The 18,194-nt window shown below is 56.0% G+C and overlaps 1 protein-coding gene across 1 annotated transcript in view; it reads right to left on the bottom strand.

Moving 5' to 3' along the window:
• LOC140455075 (uncharacterized) overlaps nt 1-18,194 on the bottom strand; it is a 289,573-nt gene that overhangs the window by 151,368 nt on the left and 120,011 nt on the right. Inside the window, exon 2 of the mRNA XM_072549740.1 lies at nt 4,728-4,920. Within this exon, the coding sequence (XP_072405841.1) occupies nt 4,728-4,786 (59 nt within the window). The 5' untranslated portion in view covers nt 4,787-4,920. The remainder of the gene's footprint in view (nt 1-4,727; nt 4,921-18,194) is intronic.

Raw genomic sequence — 18,194 nt, 5'->3', positions numbered from 1 at the left:
TCTGGTGTCCTGGCCCGCAGCCATTGGCTGACTCTGACACCCTGGACTGTAGCCATTGGCTATGACTAGTCTCCGACCGGCAGCCATCGGCTAATTCTGACACACCAGCCAGTGACCATTGGCTAACTCCAACACAATGATCTGCAGCCATTGGCTAACTCTGGCACCCTGGCCTGCAGCCATTGGCTAATTCTGACTCCCTTTCAAACTGAAGTCTTGGGGGAGATGGTGGGTGTGGATGGTGTCCCCATCCTATATGGGGAGTTCCAGGACCCAGGGATAGGACAGTGTCGAAGTAGGTGGAGATGAATTTGGTGGGGCAGGAGCAGGCTGACACGATGGGTCGGCCAGGGTGGTCAGGCTTGTGGATTTTGGGAAGGAGGTAGAATCGGACAGTGCGGGGTTCCCGGACTATGAGTTTGGAAGCTGTGGGTGGGAGATCTCCTGAGCTGATGAGGTTCTGTATGGTCTGGGAGATGATGGTTTGGTGATGGGGTGTGGGGTCATGGTCGAGGGGGCAGTAGGAAGAGGTGTCCTCGAGTTGGCGTTTGGCTTCAGCGGTGTAGAGGTCAGTGCGCCAGACTACCACTGCGCCCCCTTTATCTGCTGGCTTAATGGTGAGGTTGGGATTGGAGCAGAGGGATTGGAGGGCTGCGCGTTGTGAGGGTGAGAGGTTGGAGTGGGGGAGGGAGGTAGACTGGTTGAGGCGGTTAATGTCCCGGCGGCAGTTGGAAATGAAGAGGTCGAGGGTAGGTAATAGGCCAGCGCGGGATGTCCAGGTGGATGCAGTATGTTGGAGGTGAGCGAAGGGATCCTCGGAAGGTGGGCGGGAGTCCTGATTGTGAAAGAAAGCTCGGAGGCGGAGGCGACGGAAGAATTGTTCGACATCACGGCGTGTATTAAATTCATTGATGCGTGGACGGAGGGGGATGAAGGTGAGTCCTTTACTGAGGACTGATCGTTCGTCCTCAGTGAGGGGGAGGTCTGGGGGGATGGTGAAAACTCGGCAGGGCCGGGAGCTGGGATCTGGTGCGGGTGTGGAGCTGGGAGTGGGGGCGGAGCTTGTAACTGGAGTGGCCATGCTATTGGGGGAATGGGGATGGAGTCATTGGCGGAGACATCTTCACTATGGATATCCAATCCCTCTACACCTCCATTCGCCATGACCAGGGCCTCCAAGCCCTCCTTTTTTTCCTCTCCCAACGTCCCCAACAGTACCCTTTCACCGACACTCTCATTCGTTTGGCCGAACTGGTTCTCACCCTTAACAATTTCTCCATTGAATCCTCCCACTTCCTCCAGACCAAAGGGGTAGCCATGGGCACCCGTATGGGCCCCAGCTATGCCTGTCTCTTTGTTGGCTATGTAGAGCAGTTGATCTTCCGTAATTACACCGGCACCACTCCCCACCTCTTCCTCTGCTACATTGATGACTGCATTGGCGCCACCTCGTGCTCCCGCGAGGAGGCTGAGCAATTCATCAACTTCACCAACACATTCCACCCTGACCTTAAATTTACCGGGACTATCTCTGACACCTCGCTCCCCTTCCTGGACCTCTCCATCTCCATTAATGATGACCGACTTGACACTGACATTTTTTACAAACCCACCGACTCCCACAGCTACCTGGATTACACCTCTTCCCACCCTACCTCTTGCAAAAATGCCATCCCGTATTCCCAATTCTTCCGCCTCCACCGGATCTGCTCCCAAAAGGACCAGTTCCACCACAGAACACACCAGATGGCCTCCTTCTTTAGAGACTGCAATTTCCCATCCCATGTGGTTAAAGATGCCCTCCAACGCATCTCGTCCACATCCCGCACCTCCGCCCTCAGACCCCACCCCTCCAACTGTAACAAGGACAGAACACCCCGGTGCTCAACTTTCACCCCACCAATCTCCGCATAAACTGCATCGTCCACCGACATTTCCGCCACCTCCAAACAGACCCCACCACCAGGGATATATTTCCCTCCCCACCCCTTTCCACCTTCCGCAAAGACCGTTCCCTCCGCGACTACCTGGTCAGGTCCACACCCCCCTACGACCCACCCTCCCATCCTGGCACCTTCCCCTGCCACCGCAGGAACTGTAAATCCTGCGCCCACACCTCCTCCCTCACCTCTATCCAAGGCCCTAAAGGAGCCTTCCACATCCATCAAAGTTTTACTTGCACATCCACTAATATCATTTATTGTATCCGTTGCTCCCGATGCAGTCTCCTCTACATTGGGGAGACTGGGCGCCTCCTAGCAGAGCGCTTTAGGGAACATCTCCGGGACACCCGCACCAATCAACCACACCGCCCCGTGGCCCAACATTTCAACTCCCCCTCCCACTCTGCCGAGGACATGGAGGTCCTGGGCCCCCTTCACCGCCGCTCCCTCATCACCAGACGCCTGGAGGAAGAACGCCTCATCTTCCGCCTCGGAACACTTCAACCCCAGGGCATCAATGTGGACTTCAACAGCTTCCTGATTTTCCCTCTCCCATCTTACCCCAGTTCCAACCTTTCAGCTCAGCACCGTCCCCATGACCTGTCCTACCTGTCTATCTCCCTTCCCACCTATCCACTCCACCCTCCTCTCTGACCTATCACCTTCATCCCCACCCCATCCACCCATTGTACACTTTGCTATCTTCACCCACCCTCCTCTCTGACCTATCACCTTTACCCCTTCCTCCATCCACCTATTGCAATTTCAACTACCTTCTCCCCAGCCCCACCACCCTCCCATTTTTCTATCCACCCTGGAGTCTCCCAACCTCATTCCTGATGAAGGGCTCGGACCTGAAACATCAATTGTCCTGCTCCTCGGATGCTGCCTGACCTGCTGTGCTTTTCCAGCACCACTCTGATTTTGACTCTAATCTCCAACATCTGCAGTACTCAACTATGCCTAAGGATTCACTCGATCTATCCTGTCTATAACTGACATATGCTTCCTTCTTTTTCTTAACCAAACCCTCAATTTCTTTGGTCATCCAGCATTCCCTATACCTACCAGCCTTCCCTTTCACCCTGACAGGAATATACTTTCTCTGGATTCTTGTTCTCTCATTTCTGAAGGCTTCCCATTTTCCAGCCGTCCCTTTACCTGTGAACATCTGCCTCCAATCAGTTTTCGAACGTTCTTGCCTAATACCGTCAAAATTGGTCTTTCTCCAGTTTAGAACTTCAACTTTTAGATCTGGTCTATCCTTTTCCATCACTATTTTAAATCTAATAGAATTATGGTGGCTGGCCCCAAAGTGTTCCCCCACTGACACCTCAGTCACCTGCCCTGCCTTATTTCCCAAGAGTAGGTCAAGTTTTGCACCTTCTTTAGTAGGTACACCCACATACTGAATCAGAACATTGTCTTGTACACACTTAACAAATTCCTGTCCGTCTAAACCTTTAATACTATGGCAGTCCCAGTCAATGTTTGAAAAGTTAAAATCCCCTACCATAACCACCCTATTATTCTTACAGATAGCTGAGATCTCCTTACAAGTTTGTTTCTCAATTTCCCTCTGACTATTAGGGGGTCTATAATACAATCCCAGTAAGGTGATCATCCCTTTCTTATTTCTCAGTTCCATCCAAATAACTTCCCTGGATGTATTTCCAGGAATATCCTCCCTCAGCACAGCTGTAATGTTATCCCTTATCAAAAATGTCACACCCCCTCCTCTCTTGCCTCCCTTTCTATCCTTCCTGTAGCATTTGTATCCTGGAACATTAAGCTGCCAGTCCTGCCCATCCCTGAGCCATGTTTCTGTAATTGCTATGATATCCCAGTCCCATGTTCCTAACCATGCCCTGAGTTCATCTGCCTTCCCTGTTAGGCCTCTTGCATTGAAATAAATGCAGTTTAATTTATTAGTCCGACCTTGTCCCTGCCTGCTCTGACTGTTTGACTCGCTTCTGTTCTCAACTGTACCAGTCTCAGATTGATCTCTTTCCTCACTATCTCCCTGGGTCCCACCCCCCTCCACCTCCCCCCCCCCCCCACACCCCACCCCGCCACACCCCACCCCACCTTACTAGTTTAAATCCTCCCAAGCAGTTGTAGCAAATTTCCCTGCCAATATATTAGTCCCCTTCCAATTTAGGTGTCATCTGTCCTTCTTGTACAGGTCACTTCTACCCCAGAAGAGATTCCAATGATCCAAAAATGTGAATCCTTCTCCCGTACACCAGCTCCTCAGCCATGCATTCATCTGCTCTATCCTCCTCTTCCTGCCCTCACTCGCTCGAGGTGTTTCTGTTGGAGGTAAATGGGGTCCGCTCAGTTATCGGTCCCTCCCAGTGCCTCAACTACATGTAAGTCGTATCCTGTATGAGCAAGAGATTCCTTTGATTTGTTAGTCAAACTCAGAGAGAGTGAGGGCTGCAGATGCTCACTCAGAGTCAAGCAGAGTGGTGCTGGAAAAGCACAGCGGGTCAGGCAGCAGCCGAGGGGCAGGAGAGTCGACGTTTTCAGCATCAGGAATGCCCAGATGTTCCTCATGAAGGGCTTTTGCCTGAAACGTTTCTCCATGTACAAAGACCATAAAGGACCGAATTGCTTTCGTGACTATATCTGTACTTGACGATATCTGAATGAATCACAGGAAGTCTGCTTTTTTTCAGCGAATGAGTGGCCCCTGTTTGATCAGTGATGGTCCGGCACCCTGGACCTCTGGGAAAGCAGACTTCTTGTCATTTTCCATCTGGCGAGAGTCTGATCACTTACCTGCTGTCATGGTTGAAGCAGGTCCCATGTGCACACGGATTGCTCTGACAATGCTCCATCCTGGACACACACTGAGGGTCAGAATATCCCTCGGGGCACACACAGCTGAACCCATTCACCCCATCCTGGCAGGTACCACCATTATAACAGGGACTGGAGACACAGTCATCGATGTCAACGTCACACCGAGATCCTGCAACCAGAACAGAGCGCTCACAGCACCGGCACTCCGGAAGCACTGTACTCATATCACCTGATGGATGACAGTCTCTGCTTGTGTGGTTCTGTTAGTAAAAAGCCAGAACATATATTTCCACAGCACCTTTAATGTAAGGGACTGCCGACTGGGGAATACAATAAGACAGGAGAGATCAGCAATGTCTCACTCCCAGTCCCCTTCCCAACAGTGAGGCAGCAAGGGCACATCCCTGTTCACCACACTGTTTGTTCTGAGTAAGATGTTCATTGGGCCATCAAAGGAGAGATGGTTTTCACAAGATTACACACACTCGCACACACAGACACACACTTGCACACACACTCACACATACTCACACACTCTCTTACAAACACACACACACACTCATGCACTGTCCCAAACATGCGCACGCACACACGTGCACACTCTCGCTCACATACACTCACACTGTCTCTCTCTCTCTCTATCTAACTCACACACACACATACTCTCTCTCACACACACACGTGCACACTCTCACTCACACACGATCACTCACACACTCACTCTCACACACACACGCGCGCACACACTCTCTCACACACACTCTCACACTGTCTCTCTAACTCACACACACACATACTCTCTCTCTCACACACAAGTGCACACACACTCACTCACACACTATCACTCACACACTCTCTCACACACACACACTCTATCACGCACACACTCACTCTCACACACACACACTCTCACACTGTCTCTCTAACTCACACACACACATACTCTCTCTCTCACACACACACACGTGCGCGCACACTCACTCACACACTATCACTCACACACTCACACACACACACACGTGCACACTCTCACTCACACACATTCTCACACTGTCTCTCTCTCTCTCTAACTCACACACACATACTCTCTCTCTCACACACACGTGCACACACTCTCACTCACACACTATCATTCACACACTCACTCTCTCACACACACTATCTATCACTCACACACTCACTCACACTGACACTCAAACACTCTCACACACACACTCACTCTCTCACACACACACACGCACACACTCTCTCACACACACACTCTCACACTCTCTCTCTCTCACACAAACATACTCTCTCTCACACACACACACACTCTCACTCACACACATTCTATCACTCACACAGTCACTCACTCTCACACACACACACTCTCTCACACACTCAATCTCTCACACTTTCTCTCACACACACACACACACACACACACACACACACACACACACACACACACACACCCTCTCTCTCAGGTTATTGTAAGGTCCTGCCGATTCCTCAAGATCTAAAGCTGTTTCTACAGTCACTACACAAGGTTTTTGCCCTGACTCAGATTCCTGTTCTGAGGTTTCAGTTGCCTGGTTTCCCCCAGTTGTGCATTTTGATGTTCAGCCCGATGAGTTCAGCCGCTCCCAAACCAGGAAACTCGGGCAGGAGCTCACACAAAGAGTTCATGCTCATCTCTCTCAGTCTGTCGGTCAACGCCATGGGAAACACATTCTGCTGAGTCAGCATCAGCATATGAAGTTTGGAATGTCACTGGGAAATGGGAGCAGACTGGAACATCATTGCGAAGTCAGTGCAATACCCATCCAAGCAAAAGATAAACAGACAACACGGGACAATACATCCACTTCTGAAAGGGGTGCTGCACTGTCACAGGGTCAGGACGGAGGGAGTGCAGCACTGTCAGAGGGTCAGTATGGAGGGAGTGTCGCACTGTCAGTGGGTCAGGACTGATGGAATGCCGCACTGTCAGAGGGTCAGTACTGAGGGAGTGCCGCACTGTCAGAGGGTCAGTCCTGAGGGAGTGCTGCACTGTCAGAGGGTCAGTATTGAGGGACTGCTGCACTGTCAGAGGGTCAGTACTAAGGGAGGGCGACACTGTTAGAGGGTCAGCACTGAGGGAGTGTCGCACTGTCAGAGGGTCAGTACTGAGGGAGTGCCGCACTGTCAGAGAGTCAATACTGAGGGAGTACTGCACTGTCAGAGGGTCAGTCCTGAGGGAGTGCTACACTGTCAGAGGGTCAGTATTGAGGGCCTGCTGCACTGTCAGAGGGTCAGTACTGAGGGAGGGCGACACTGTTAGAGGGTCAGTACAGAGGGAGCGCCGCACTGTCACAGGGTCAGTACTGAGGGTGTGCCGCACTGTCAGAGGGTCAGTACAGAGGGAGTGTTGCACTGTCAGAGGGTCAGTACTGAGGGAGTGCTGCACTGTCAGAGGGTCAGTACTGAGAGAGTGCCACACTGTCAGAGAGTCAGTACTGAGGGAGTGCTGCACTGTCAGAGGATCAGTCCTGAGGAAGTGCTGCACTGTCAGAGGGTCAGTACTGAGGGAGTGCCACACTATCATAGGGTCAGTACTGAGGGAGTGCTGCACTGTCAGAGGGTCAGTATTGAGGGCCTGCTGCACTGTCAGAGGGTCAGTACTGAGGGAGGGCGACACTGTTAGAGGGTCAGTACAGAGGGAGCGCCGCACTGTCACAGGGTCAGTACTGAGGGAGTGCCGCACTGTCAGAGGGTCAGTACTGAGGGAGTGTTGCACTGTCAGAGGGTCAGTACTGAGGGAGTGCTGCACTGTCAGAGGGTCAGTACTGAGAGAGTGCCACACTGTCAGAGAGTCAGTACTGAGGGAGTGCTGCACTGTCAGAGGATCAGTCCTGAGGAAGTGCTGCACTGTCAGAGGGTCAGTACTGAGGGAGTGCCACACTATCATAGGGTCAGTACTGAGGGAGTGCCGTAATGTCAGAGGGTCAGCACTGAGGGAGTGCCGCACTGTCAGAGGGTCAGTACTGAGGGAGTGCCGCACTGTCAGAGGGTCAGTACTGAGGGAGTGCCGCACTCTCAGTAGGTAAGTACTGAGGGAGTGCCACACTGTCAGAGGGTCAGTACTGAGGGAGTGCCGCACTGTCAGAGGGTCAGTGCTATGTTAGTGCCGCACTGTCAGGGGGTCAGTATTGAGGGAGTGCTGCACTGTCAGAGGGTCAGAACTGAGGGAGTGCTGCACTGTCAGAGAGTCAGTACTGAGGGAGTGCCGCTCTGTCAGAGGGTCAGTACTGAGATGAGCCGCACTGTCTCAGGGTCAGTACTGAGGGAGTGCTGCACTGTCAGAGGGTCAGTACTGAGGGAGAGCCGCACTGTCAGAGGGTCAGTAATGACGGAGTGCCACACTGTCAGGTGGTCAGTATTGAGGGAGTGCTGCACTGTCAGAGGGTCAGTAGTGAGGGAGTGCTGCACTGTCAGAGGGTCAGTACTGAGGGAGTGCTGCACTGTCAGAGGGTCAGTACTGAGGGAGTGCTGCACTGTCAGAGGGTCAGTACTGAGGGAATGAAGAAGTGTCAGAGGGTCAGTACTGAGGGTGAGCCGCACTGTCAGAGGGTCAGTGCTGAGGGAGTGCCGCACTGTCAGAGGGTCAGTACTGAGGGAGAGCCGCACTGTCTCAAGGTCAGTACTGAGGCAGTGCCGCACTGTCAGAGGGTCAGTACTGAGGGAGTGCCACACTGTCAGAGGGTCAGTACTGAGGGAGTGCCACACTGTCAGAGGGTCAGTACTGAGGGAGTGCCGCACTGTCAGAGGGTCAGTACTGAGGGAGTGCCGCACTGTCAGAGGGTCAGTACTGACTGATTGCTGCACTGTCAGAGGGTCAGTACTGAGGGAATGCTGCACTGTCAGAGGGTAGGTCCTGAGGGTGAGCCGGACTGTCAGAGGGTCATTGCTGAGTGAATGCTGCACTGAGAGGGTCAGTGCTGAGGGAGTGCCGCACTGTCAGAGGGTCAGTACTGAGGGAGTGTCGCACTGTCACAGGGTCAGTACTGAGGGAGTGCCACACTGTCAGAGGGTCAGTACTGAGGGAGAGCCGCACTGTCTCAGGGTCAGTACTGAGGGAGTGCCACACTGTCAGAGGGTCAGTACTGAGGGAGAGCCGCACTGTCTCAGGGTCAGTACTGAGGGAGTGCCACACTGTCAGAGGGTCAGTACTGAGGGAGAGCCGCACTGTCTCAGGGTCAGTACTGAGGGAGTGCTGCACTGTCAGAGGGTCAGTACTGAGGGAGAGCCGCACTGTCAGAGGGTCAGTAATGACGGAGTGCCACACTGTCAGAGGGTCAGTACTGAGGGAGTGCCGCACTGTCAGAGGGTCAGTACTGAGGGAGTGCCGCACTGTCAGAGGGTCAGTACTGAGGGAGAGCCGCACTGTCAGAGGGTCAGTACTGAGGGAGTGCCGCACTGTCAGAGGGTCAGTAATGAGGGAGTGCCGCACTGTCAGAGGGTCAGTACTGAGGGATTGCTGCACTGTCAGAGGGTCAGTACTGAGGGAATGCTGCACTGTCAGAGGGTCAGTACTGAGGAAGTGCCGCTCTGTCAGAGGGTCAGTACTGAGGGATTGCTGCACTGTCAGAGGGTCAGTACTGAGGGAGTGCTGCACTGTCAGAGAGTGGGTCCTGAGGGTGAGCCGCACTGTCAGAGGGTCAGTGCTGAGGGAGTGCAGCACTGTCACAGGGTCAGTACTGAGGGAGTGCCGCACTGTCACAGGGTCAGTACTGAGGGAATGCTGCACTGAGAGGGTCAGTGCTGAGGGAGTGTCGTACTGTCAGAGGGTCAGTGCTGAGGGAGTGCTGCACTGTCAGATGGTCAGTGCTGAGGGAGTGCTGCACTGTCAGAGGGTAGGTACTGAGGGAGTGCCGCACTGTCAGAGGGTCAGTACTGAGGGCGTGCTGCACTGTCAGAGGGTCAGTACTGAGGGAGTGCCGCACTGTCAGAGGGTCAGTGCTGAGGGAGTGCCGCACTGTCAGAGGGTCAGTACTGAGGGAGTGCTGCACTGTCAGAGGGTCAGTACTGAGGGAGTGCCGCACTGTCACAGGGTCAGTGCTGAGGCAGAGCCGCACTGTCAGAGGGTCAGTCCTGAGGGAGAGCCGCACTGTCAGAGGGTCAGTACTGAGCGAGGGCCACACTGTCAGACGGTCAGTACTGAGGGAGTGCAGCACTGTCAGAGGGTCAGTACTGAGGGAGTGCCGCACTGTCAGAGGGTCAGTACTGAGGGAGTGCCGCACTGTCAGAGGGTCAGTACTGAGCGAGGGCCACACTGTCAGACGGTCAGTACTGAGGGAGTGCCGCACTGTCAGAGGGTCAGTACTGAGGGAGTGCCGCACTGTCAGACGGTCAGTACTGAGGGATTGTCACACTGTCAGAGGGTCAGTACTGAGGGAGAGCCGCACTGTCGGAGGGTCAGTGCTGAGGGAGGGCCGCACTGTCAGAGGGTCAGTAATGAGGGAGAGCCGCACTGTCACAGGGTCAGTACTGAGGCAGTGCTGCACTGTCAGAGGGTCAGTGCAGTGGGAGTGCCGCACTGTCAGAGGGTCAGTACTGAGGGAGTGCTGCACTGTCAGAGGGTCAGTACTGAGGGAGTGCCGCACAGTCAGAGGGTCAGTACTGAGGGAGTGCCGCACTGTCAGATGGTCAGTACTGAGGGAGTGTCGCACTGTCAGAGGGTCAGTACTGAGGGAGTGCCGCACTGTCAGAGGGTCCGTACTGAGGGGGTGCGGCACTATCAGATGGTCAGTACTGAGGGAGTGCCACACTGTCAGAGGGTCAGTACTGAGGCAGTGCCGCACTGTCAGAGGGTCAGTACTGAGGGAGTGCCGCACTGTCAGAGGGTCAGTACTGAGGGAGTGCTGCACTGTCAGAGGGTCAGTACTGAGGGAGTGCCACACTGTCAGAGGGTCAGTACTGAGGGAGTGCCGCACTGTCAGAGGGTCAGTACTGAGGGAGAGCCACACTGTCAGAGGGTCAGTACTGAGGGAGTGCTGCACTGTCAGAGGGTCAGTACTGAGGGAGTGCCACACTGTCAGAGGGTCAGTACTGAGGGAGTGACGCACTGTCAGAGGGTCAGTACTGAGGGAGAGCCGCACTGTCAGAGGGTCAGTACTGAGGGAATGCCGCACAGTCAGAGGGTCAGTAATGAGGGAGTGCCGCACAGTCAGAGGGTCAGTACTGAGGGAGTGCCGCACAGTCAGAGGGTCAGTACTGAGGGAGTGCCGCACTGTCAGAGGGTCAGTACTGAGGGAGAGTCGCACTGTCAGAGGGTCAGTACTGAGGGAGTGCCGCACTGTCAGAGGGTCAGTACTGAGGGAGTGCCGCACTGTCAGAGGGTCAGTACTGAGGGAGTGCTGCACTGTCAGAGGGTCAGTACTGAGGGAGTGCCGCACAGTCAGAGGGTCAGTACTGAGGGAGAGCCGCACTGTCAGAGGGTCAGCACTAAGGGAGTGCCGCACAGTCAGAGGGTCAGTACTGAGGGAGTGCCGCACAGTCAGAGGGTCAGTACTGAGGGAGTGCCGCACTGTCAGAGGGTCAGTACTGAGGGAGTGTCGCACTGTCAGAGGGTCCGTATTGAGGGGGTGCCGCACTATCAGAGGGTCAGTACTGAGGGAGTGCCACACTGTCAGAGGGTCAGTACTGAGGCAGTGCCGCACTGTCAGAGGGTCAGTAATGAGGGAGTGCCACACTGTCAGAGGGTCAGTACTGAGGGAGTGCCGCACAGTCAGAGGGTCAGTACTGAGGGAGAGCCGCACAGTCAGAGGGTCAGTACTGAGGGAGTGCCGCACTCTCAGAGGGTCAGTTCTGAGGGAGAGCGGCACTGTCAGAGGGTCAGTACTGAGGGAGTGCCGCACTGTCAGAGGGTCAGTACTGAGGGAGTGCTGCACTGTCAGAGGGTCAGTACTGAGGGAGTGCCGCACTGTCAGAGGGTCAGTACTGAGGGAGTGCCGCACTGTCAGAGGGTCAGTACTGAGGGAGAGCCGCACTGTCAGAGGGTCAGTACTGAGGGAGTGCCGCACTGTCAGAGGGTCAGTACTGAGGGAGTGCTGCACTGTCAGAGGGTCAGTACTGAGGGAGTGCCGCACTGTCAGAGGGTCAGTACTGAGGGAGAGCCGCACTGTCAGAGGGTCACTGCTGAGGGAGTGCCGCACTGTTAGAGGGTCAGTACTGAGGGAGTGCCGCACTGTCAGAGGGGCAGTATTGAGGGAGGGCTGCACTGTCAGAGGGTCAGTACTGAGGGAGTGCTGCACTGTCAGAGGGTCAGTACTGAGGGAGAGCCGCACTGTCAGAGGGTCACTGCTGAGGGAGTGCCGCACTGTTAGAGGGTCAGTACTGAGGGAGTGCCGCACTGTCAGAGGGTCAGTAATGAGGGAGTGCCGCACTGTCAGAGGGTCAGTGCTGACGGATTGATGCACTGTCAGAGGGTCAGTACTGAGGGAATGCTGCACTGTCAGAGGGTAGGTCCTGAGGGTGAGCCGCACTGTCAGAGGGTCAGTGCTGAGGGAATGCTGCACTGAGAGGGTCAGTGCTGAGGGAGTGCCGCACTGTCAGAGGGTCAGTACTGAGGGAGTGCTGCACTGTCAGAGGGTCAGTACTGAGGGAGTGCCGCACAGTCAGAGGGTCAGCACTGAGGGAGTGCCGCACTGTCAGAGGGTCAGTACTGAGGGAGTGCCGCACTGTCAGAGGGTCAGTACTGAGGGAGTGCTGCACTGTCAGAGGGTCAGTACTGAGGGAGTGCCGCACTGTCAGAGGGTCCGTACTGAGGGAGTGCCGCACTGTCAGAGGGTCAGTACTGAGGGAGTGCTGCACTGTCAGAGGGTCAGTACTGAGGGAGTGCTGCACTGTCAGAGGGTCAGTACTGAGTGAGTGCCGCACTGTCAGAGGGTCAGTACTGAGGGAGGGCTGCACTGTCAGAGGGTCAGTACTGAGGGAGTGCTGCAGTGTCAGAGGGTCAGTACTGAGGGAGAGCCGCACTGTCAGATGGTCAGTGCTGAGGGAGTGCCGCACTATTCGAGGGTCAGTCCTGAGGGAGTGTCGCACTGTCAGAGGGTCAGTCCTGAGGGAGTGCCGCACTGTCACAGGGTCAGTACTGAGGGAGTGCTGCACTGTCAGAGGGTCAGTACTGAGGGAGAGCCGCACAGTCACAGGGTCAGTACTGAGGGAGTGCTGCACTGTCAGAGGGTCAGTACTGAGGGAGAGCCGCACTGTCAGAGGGTCAGTATTGAGGGTGAGCCTCACTGTCAGAGGGTCCGTACTGAGGGAGTGCCGCACTGTCAGAGGGTCTGTACTGAGGGAGTGCCGCACTGTCAGATGGACAGGACAGAGGGAGTGCCGCACTGTCAGAGGGTCAGTACTGAGGGAGAGCCGCACTGTCAGAGGGTCAGTACTGAGGGAGTGCCACACTGTCAGAGGGTCAGTACTGAGGGAGTGCCGCACTGTCAGAGGGTCAGTACTGAGGGAGTGCCTCACTGTCAGAGGGTCAGTACTGAGGGATTGCTGCAATGTCAGAGGGTCAGTACTGAGGGATTGCTGCACTGTCTGAGGGTCAGTAATGAGGGAGTGCCGCACTGTCAGAGGGTCAGTACTGAGAGAGTGCTGCACTGTCAGAGAGTCAGTACAGAGGGAGTGCCGCACTGTCAGAGGGTCAGTACTGAGGGAGTGTCGTACTGTCAGAGGGTCAGTGCTGAGGGAGTGCCGCACTGTCAGAGGGTCAGTACTGAGGGATTGCTGCACTGTCAGAGGGTCAGTACTGAGGGAGTGCTGCACTGTCAGAGGGTATGTCCTGAGGGTGAGCCGCACTGTCAGAGGGTCAGTACTGAGCGAGTGCCGCACTGTCACAGGGTCAGTACTGAGGTAGTGGCGCACAGTCACAGGGTCAGTACTGAGGGAATGCTGCACTGAGAGGGTCAGTGCTGAGGGAGTGTCGCACTGTCAGAAGGTCAGTACTGAGGGAGTGCCGCACAGTCAGAGGGTCAGTGCTGAGGGAGTGCCGCACTGTCAGAGGGTCAGTAATGAGGGAATGCCGCACTGTCAGAGGATCGGTACTGAGGGAGTGCTGCACTGTCAGAGGGTCAGTACTGAGGGAGTGCCACACTGTCAGAGGGTCAGTACTGAGGGAGTGCTGCACTGTCAGAGGGTCAGCACTGAGGGAGTGCCGCACTGTCAGAAGTTCAGTACTGAGAGAGTGCCACACTGTCAGAGGGTCAGTACTGAGGGAGTGCCGCACTGTCAGAGGGTCAGTACTGAGGGGGTGCCGCACTGTCAGAGGGTCAGTACTGAGGGAGTGCCGCACTGTCAGAGGGTCAGTAATGAGGGAGTGCCGCACTGTCAGAGGGTCAGTACTGAGGGAGTGCCGCACTGTCAGAAGGTCAGTACTGAGGGAGTGCCTCATTTTCAGAGGGTCAGTACTGAGGGAGTGCCGCACTGTCAGAGGGTCAGTACTGAGGGGGTGCCGCACTGTCAGAGGGTCAGTACTGCGGGAGTGCCGCACTGTCAGAGGGTCAGTGCTGAGGGAGTGCCGCACTCTCAGAGGGTCAGTACTGAGGGAGTGCCGCACTGTCACAGGGTCAGTGCTGAGGGAGAGCCGCACTGTCAGAGGGTCAGTACTGAGGGAGTGCTGCACTGTCAGAGGGTCAGTACTGAGGGAGTGCCGCACTGTCAGAGGGTCAGTACTGAGGGAGTGCTGCACTGTCAGAGGGTCAGAACTGAGGGAGTGCCGCACTGTCACAGGGTCAGTGCTGAGGGAGAGCCGCACTGTCAGAGGGTCAGTACTGAGGGAGTGCTGCACTGTCAGAGGGTCAGTACTGAGGGAGTGCCGCACTGTCAGAGGGTCAGTACTGAGGGAGTGCTGCACTGTCAGAGGGTCAGAACTGAGGGAGTGCTGCACTGTCAGAGGGTCAGTACTGAGGGAGTGCCGCACTGTCAGAGGGTCAGTGCTGAGGGAGTGCCGTACTGTCAGAGGGTCAGTACTGAGGGAGTGCCGCACTGTCAGAGGGTCGGTACTGAGGGAGTGCCGCACAGTCAGAGGGTCAGTACTGAGGGAGTGCCACACTGTCAGAGGGTCAGTAATGAGGGAGTGCCACACTGTCAGAGGGTCAGTACTGAGGGAGTGCCGCACTGTCAGAGGGTCAGTACTGAGGGAGAGCCGCACTGTCAGAGGGTCAGTGCTGAGGGAGTGCCGCACAGTCAGAGGGTCAGTACTGAGGGAGTGCCGCACTGTCAGAGGGTCGGTACTGAGGGAGTGCCGCACAGTCCGAGGGTCAATACTGAGGGAGTGCCGCACTGTCAGAGGGTCGGTACTGAGGGAGCGCCGCACTGTCAGAGGGTTAGTACTGAGGGAGTGCTGCACTGTCAGAGGGTCAGTACTGAGGGAGTGCCGCACTGTCAGAGGGTCAGTACTGAGGGAGTGCTGCACTGTCAGAGGGTCAGAACTGAGGGAGTCCCGCACTGTCAGGGGGTCAGTATTGAGGGAGTGCTGAACTGTCAGAGGGTCAGAACTGAGGGAGTGCTGTACTGTCAGAGTGTCAGTACTGAGGGAGTGCCGCTCTGTCAGAGGGTCAGTACTGAGGCATGTCACACTGTCAGAGGGTCAGTAGTGAGGGTGTGGCGCACTGTCAGAGGGTCAGTACTGAGGGAGTGTCGCACTGTCAGAGGGTCAGTACTGAGGGAGTGCCGCACTGTCAGAGGGTCAGTACTGAGGGAGTGCCGCACTGTCAGAGGGTCAGTACTGAGGGAGTGCCGCACTGTCAGAGGGTCAGTACTGAGGGAGTGCCGCACTGTCAGAGGGTCAGTACAGAGGGAGTGTCGCACTGTCAGAGGGTCAGTGCTGAGGGAGTGCTGCACTGTCAGAGGGTCAGTGCTGAGGGAGTGCCACACTGTCAGAGGGTCAGTACTTATTGTCGCACTGTCAGAGTGTCAGTGCTGAGGGTGTGCTGTACTGTCAGAGCGTCAGTACTGAGGGAGTGCCGCACTGTCACAGGGTCAGTACTGAGGGAGTGCTGCACTGTCAGAGGGTCAGTACAGAGGGAGTGCTGCACTGTCAGAGGGTCAGTATTGAGGGACTGCTGCACTGTCAGAGGGTCAGTACTGAGGGAGGGCGACACTGTTAGAGGGACAGTACTGAGGGAGTGTCGCACTGTCAGAGGGTCAGTACAGAGGGAGCGCCGCACTGTCACAGGGTTAGTACAGAGGGAGTGCCGCACTGTCAGAGGGTCAGTACGGAGGGAGTGTCGCACTGTCAGAGGGTCAGTACTGAGGGAGTGCTGCACTGTCAGAGGGTCAGTACTGAGGGAATGCTGCACTGAGAGGGTCAGTGCTGAGGGAGTGTCGTACTGTCAGAGGGTCAGTGCTGAGGGAGTGCTGCACAGTCAGATGGTCAATGCTGAGGGAGTGCCGCACTCTCAGAGGGTCAGTACAGATGGAGTGCTGCACTGTCAGAGGGTAGGTACTGAGGGAGTGCCGCACTGTCAGAGGGTCAGTACTGAGGGCGTGCTGCACTGTCAGAGGGTCAGTACTGAGGGAGTGCCGCACTGTCAGAGGGTCAGTACTGAGGGAGTGCCGCACTGTCAGAGGGTCAGTGCTGAGGGAGTGCCGCACTGTCAGAGGGTCAGTACTGAGGGAGTGCTGCACTGTCAGAGGGTCAGTACTGAGGGAGTGCCGCACTGTCACAGGGTCAGTGCTGAGGGAGTGCCGCACTGTTAGAGGATCAGTACTGAGGGAGAGCCACACTGTCAGAGGGTCAGTACTGACGGAGAGCCGCACTGTCTCAGGGTCAGTACTGAGGGAGTGCTGCACTGTCTGAGGGTCAGTACTGAGGGAGAGCCGCACTGTCAGAGGGTCACTAATGACGGAGTGCCACACTGTCAGAGGGTCAGTACTGAGGGAGTGCCACACTGTCAGAGGGTCAGTACTGAGGGAGTGCCGCACTGTTAGAGGGTCAGTACTGAGGGAGTGCCGCACTGTCAGACGGTCAGTACTGAGGGATTGTCACACTGTCAGAGGGTCAGTACTGAGGGAGAGCCGCACTGTCAGAGCGTGAGTGCTGAGGGAGGTCCGCACTGTCAGAGGGTCAGTACTGAGGGAGGGCCGCATTGTCAGAGGGTCAGTACTGAGGGAGAGCCGCACTGACTCAGGGTCAGTACTGAGGCAGTGCCGCACTGTCAGAGGGTCAGTGCAGAGGGAGTGCCGCACTGTCAGAGGGTCAGTACTGAGGGAGTGCTGCACTGTCAGAGGGTCAGTACTGAGGGAGTGCCGCACAGTCAGAGGGTCAGTACTGAGGGAGTGCCGCACTGTCAGAGGGTCAGTACTGAGGGAGTGCCGCACTGTCAGAGGGTCAGTACTGAGGGGGTGCCGCACTGTCAGAGGGTCAGTACTGAGGGAGTGCCGCACTGTCAGAGGGTCAGTAATGAGGGAGTGCCGCACTGTCAGAGGGTCAGTACTGAGGGAGTGCCGCACTGTCAGAAGGTCAGTACTGAGGGAGTGCCTCATTTTCAGAGGGTCAGTACTGAGGGAGTGCCGCACTGTCAGAGGGTCAGTACTGAGGGGGTGCCGCACTGTCAGAGGGTCAGTACTGCGGGAGTGCCGCACTGTCAGAGGGTCAGTGCTGAGGGAGTGCCGCACTCTCAGAGGGTCAGTACTGAGGGAGTGCCGCACTGTCACAGGGTCAGTGCTGAGGGAGAGCCGCACTGTCAGAGGGTCAGTACTGAGGGAGTGCTGCACTGTCAGAGGGTCAGTACTGAGGGAGTGCCGCACTGTCAGAGGGTCAGTACTGAGGGAGTGCTGCACTGTCAGAGGGTCAGAACTGAGGGAGTGCCGCACTGTCACAGGGTCAGTGCTGAGGGAGAGCCGCACTGTCAGAGGGTCAGTACTGAGGGAGTGCTGCACTGTCAGAGGGTCAGTACTGAGGGAGTGCCGCACTGTCAGAGGGTCAGTACTGAGGGAGTGCTGCACTGTCAGAGGGTCAGAACTGAGGCAGTGCCGCACTGTCAGAGGGTCAGTACTGAGGGAGTGCCGCACTGTCAGAGGGTCAGTGCTGAGGGAGTGCCGTACTGTCAGAGGGTCAGTACTGAGGGAGTGCCGCACTGTCAGAGGGTCGGTACTGAGGGAGTGCCGCACAGTCAGAGGGTCAGTAATGAGGGAGTGCCACACTGTCAGAGGGTCAGTAATGAGGGAGTGCCGCTGTGTCAGAGGGTCAGTACTGAGGCATGTCACACTGTCAGAGGGTCAGTAGTGAGGGTGTGGCGCACTGTCAGAGGGTCAGTACTGAGGGAGTGTCGCACTGTCAGAGGGTCAGTACTGAGGGAGTGCCGCACTGTCAGAGGGTCAGTACTGAGGGAGTGCCGCACTGTCAGAGGGTCAGTACTGAGGGAGTGCCGCACTGTCAGAGGGTCAGTACTGAGGGAGTGCCGCACTGTCAGA

The sequence above is a fragment of the Chiloscyllium punctatum genome, chromosome 30, assembly GCF_047496795.1.
Source record: "Chiloscyllium punctatum isolate Juve2018m chromosome 30, sChiPun1.3, whole genome shotgun sequence".
Lineage (NCBI taxonomy): Eukaryota > Metazoa > Chordata > Chondrichthyes > Orectolobiformes > Hemiscylliidae > Chiloscyllium > Chiloscyllium punctatum.
Note: the sequence above shows the minus strand (reverse complement) of the source record. Positions and strands in the feature narration are given on the sequence as shown.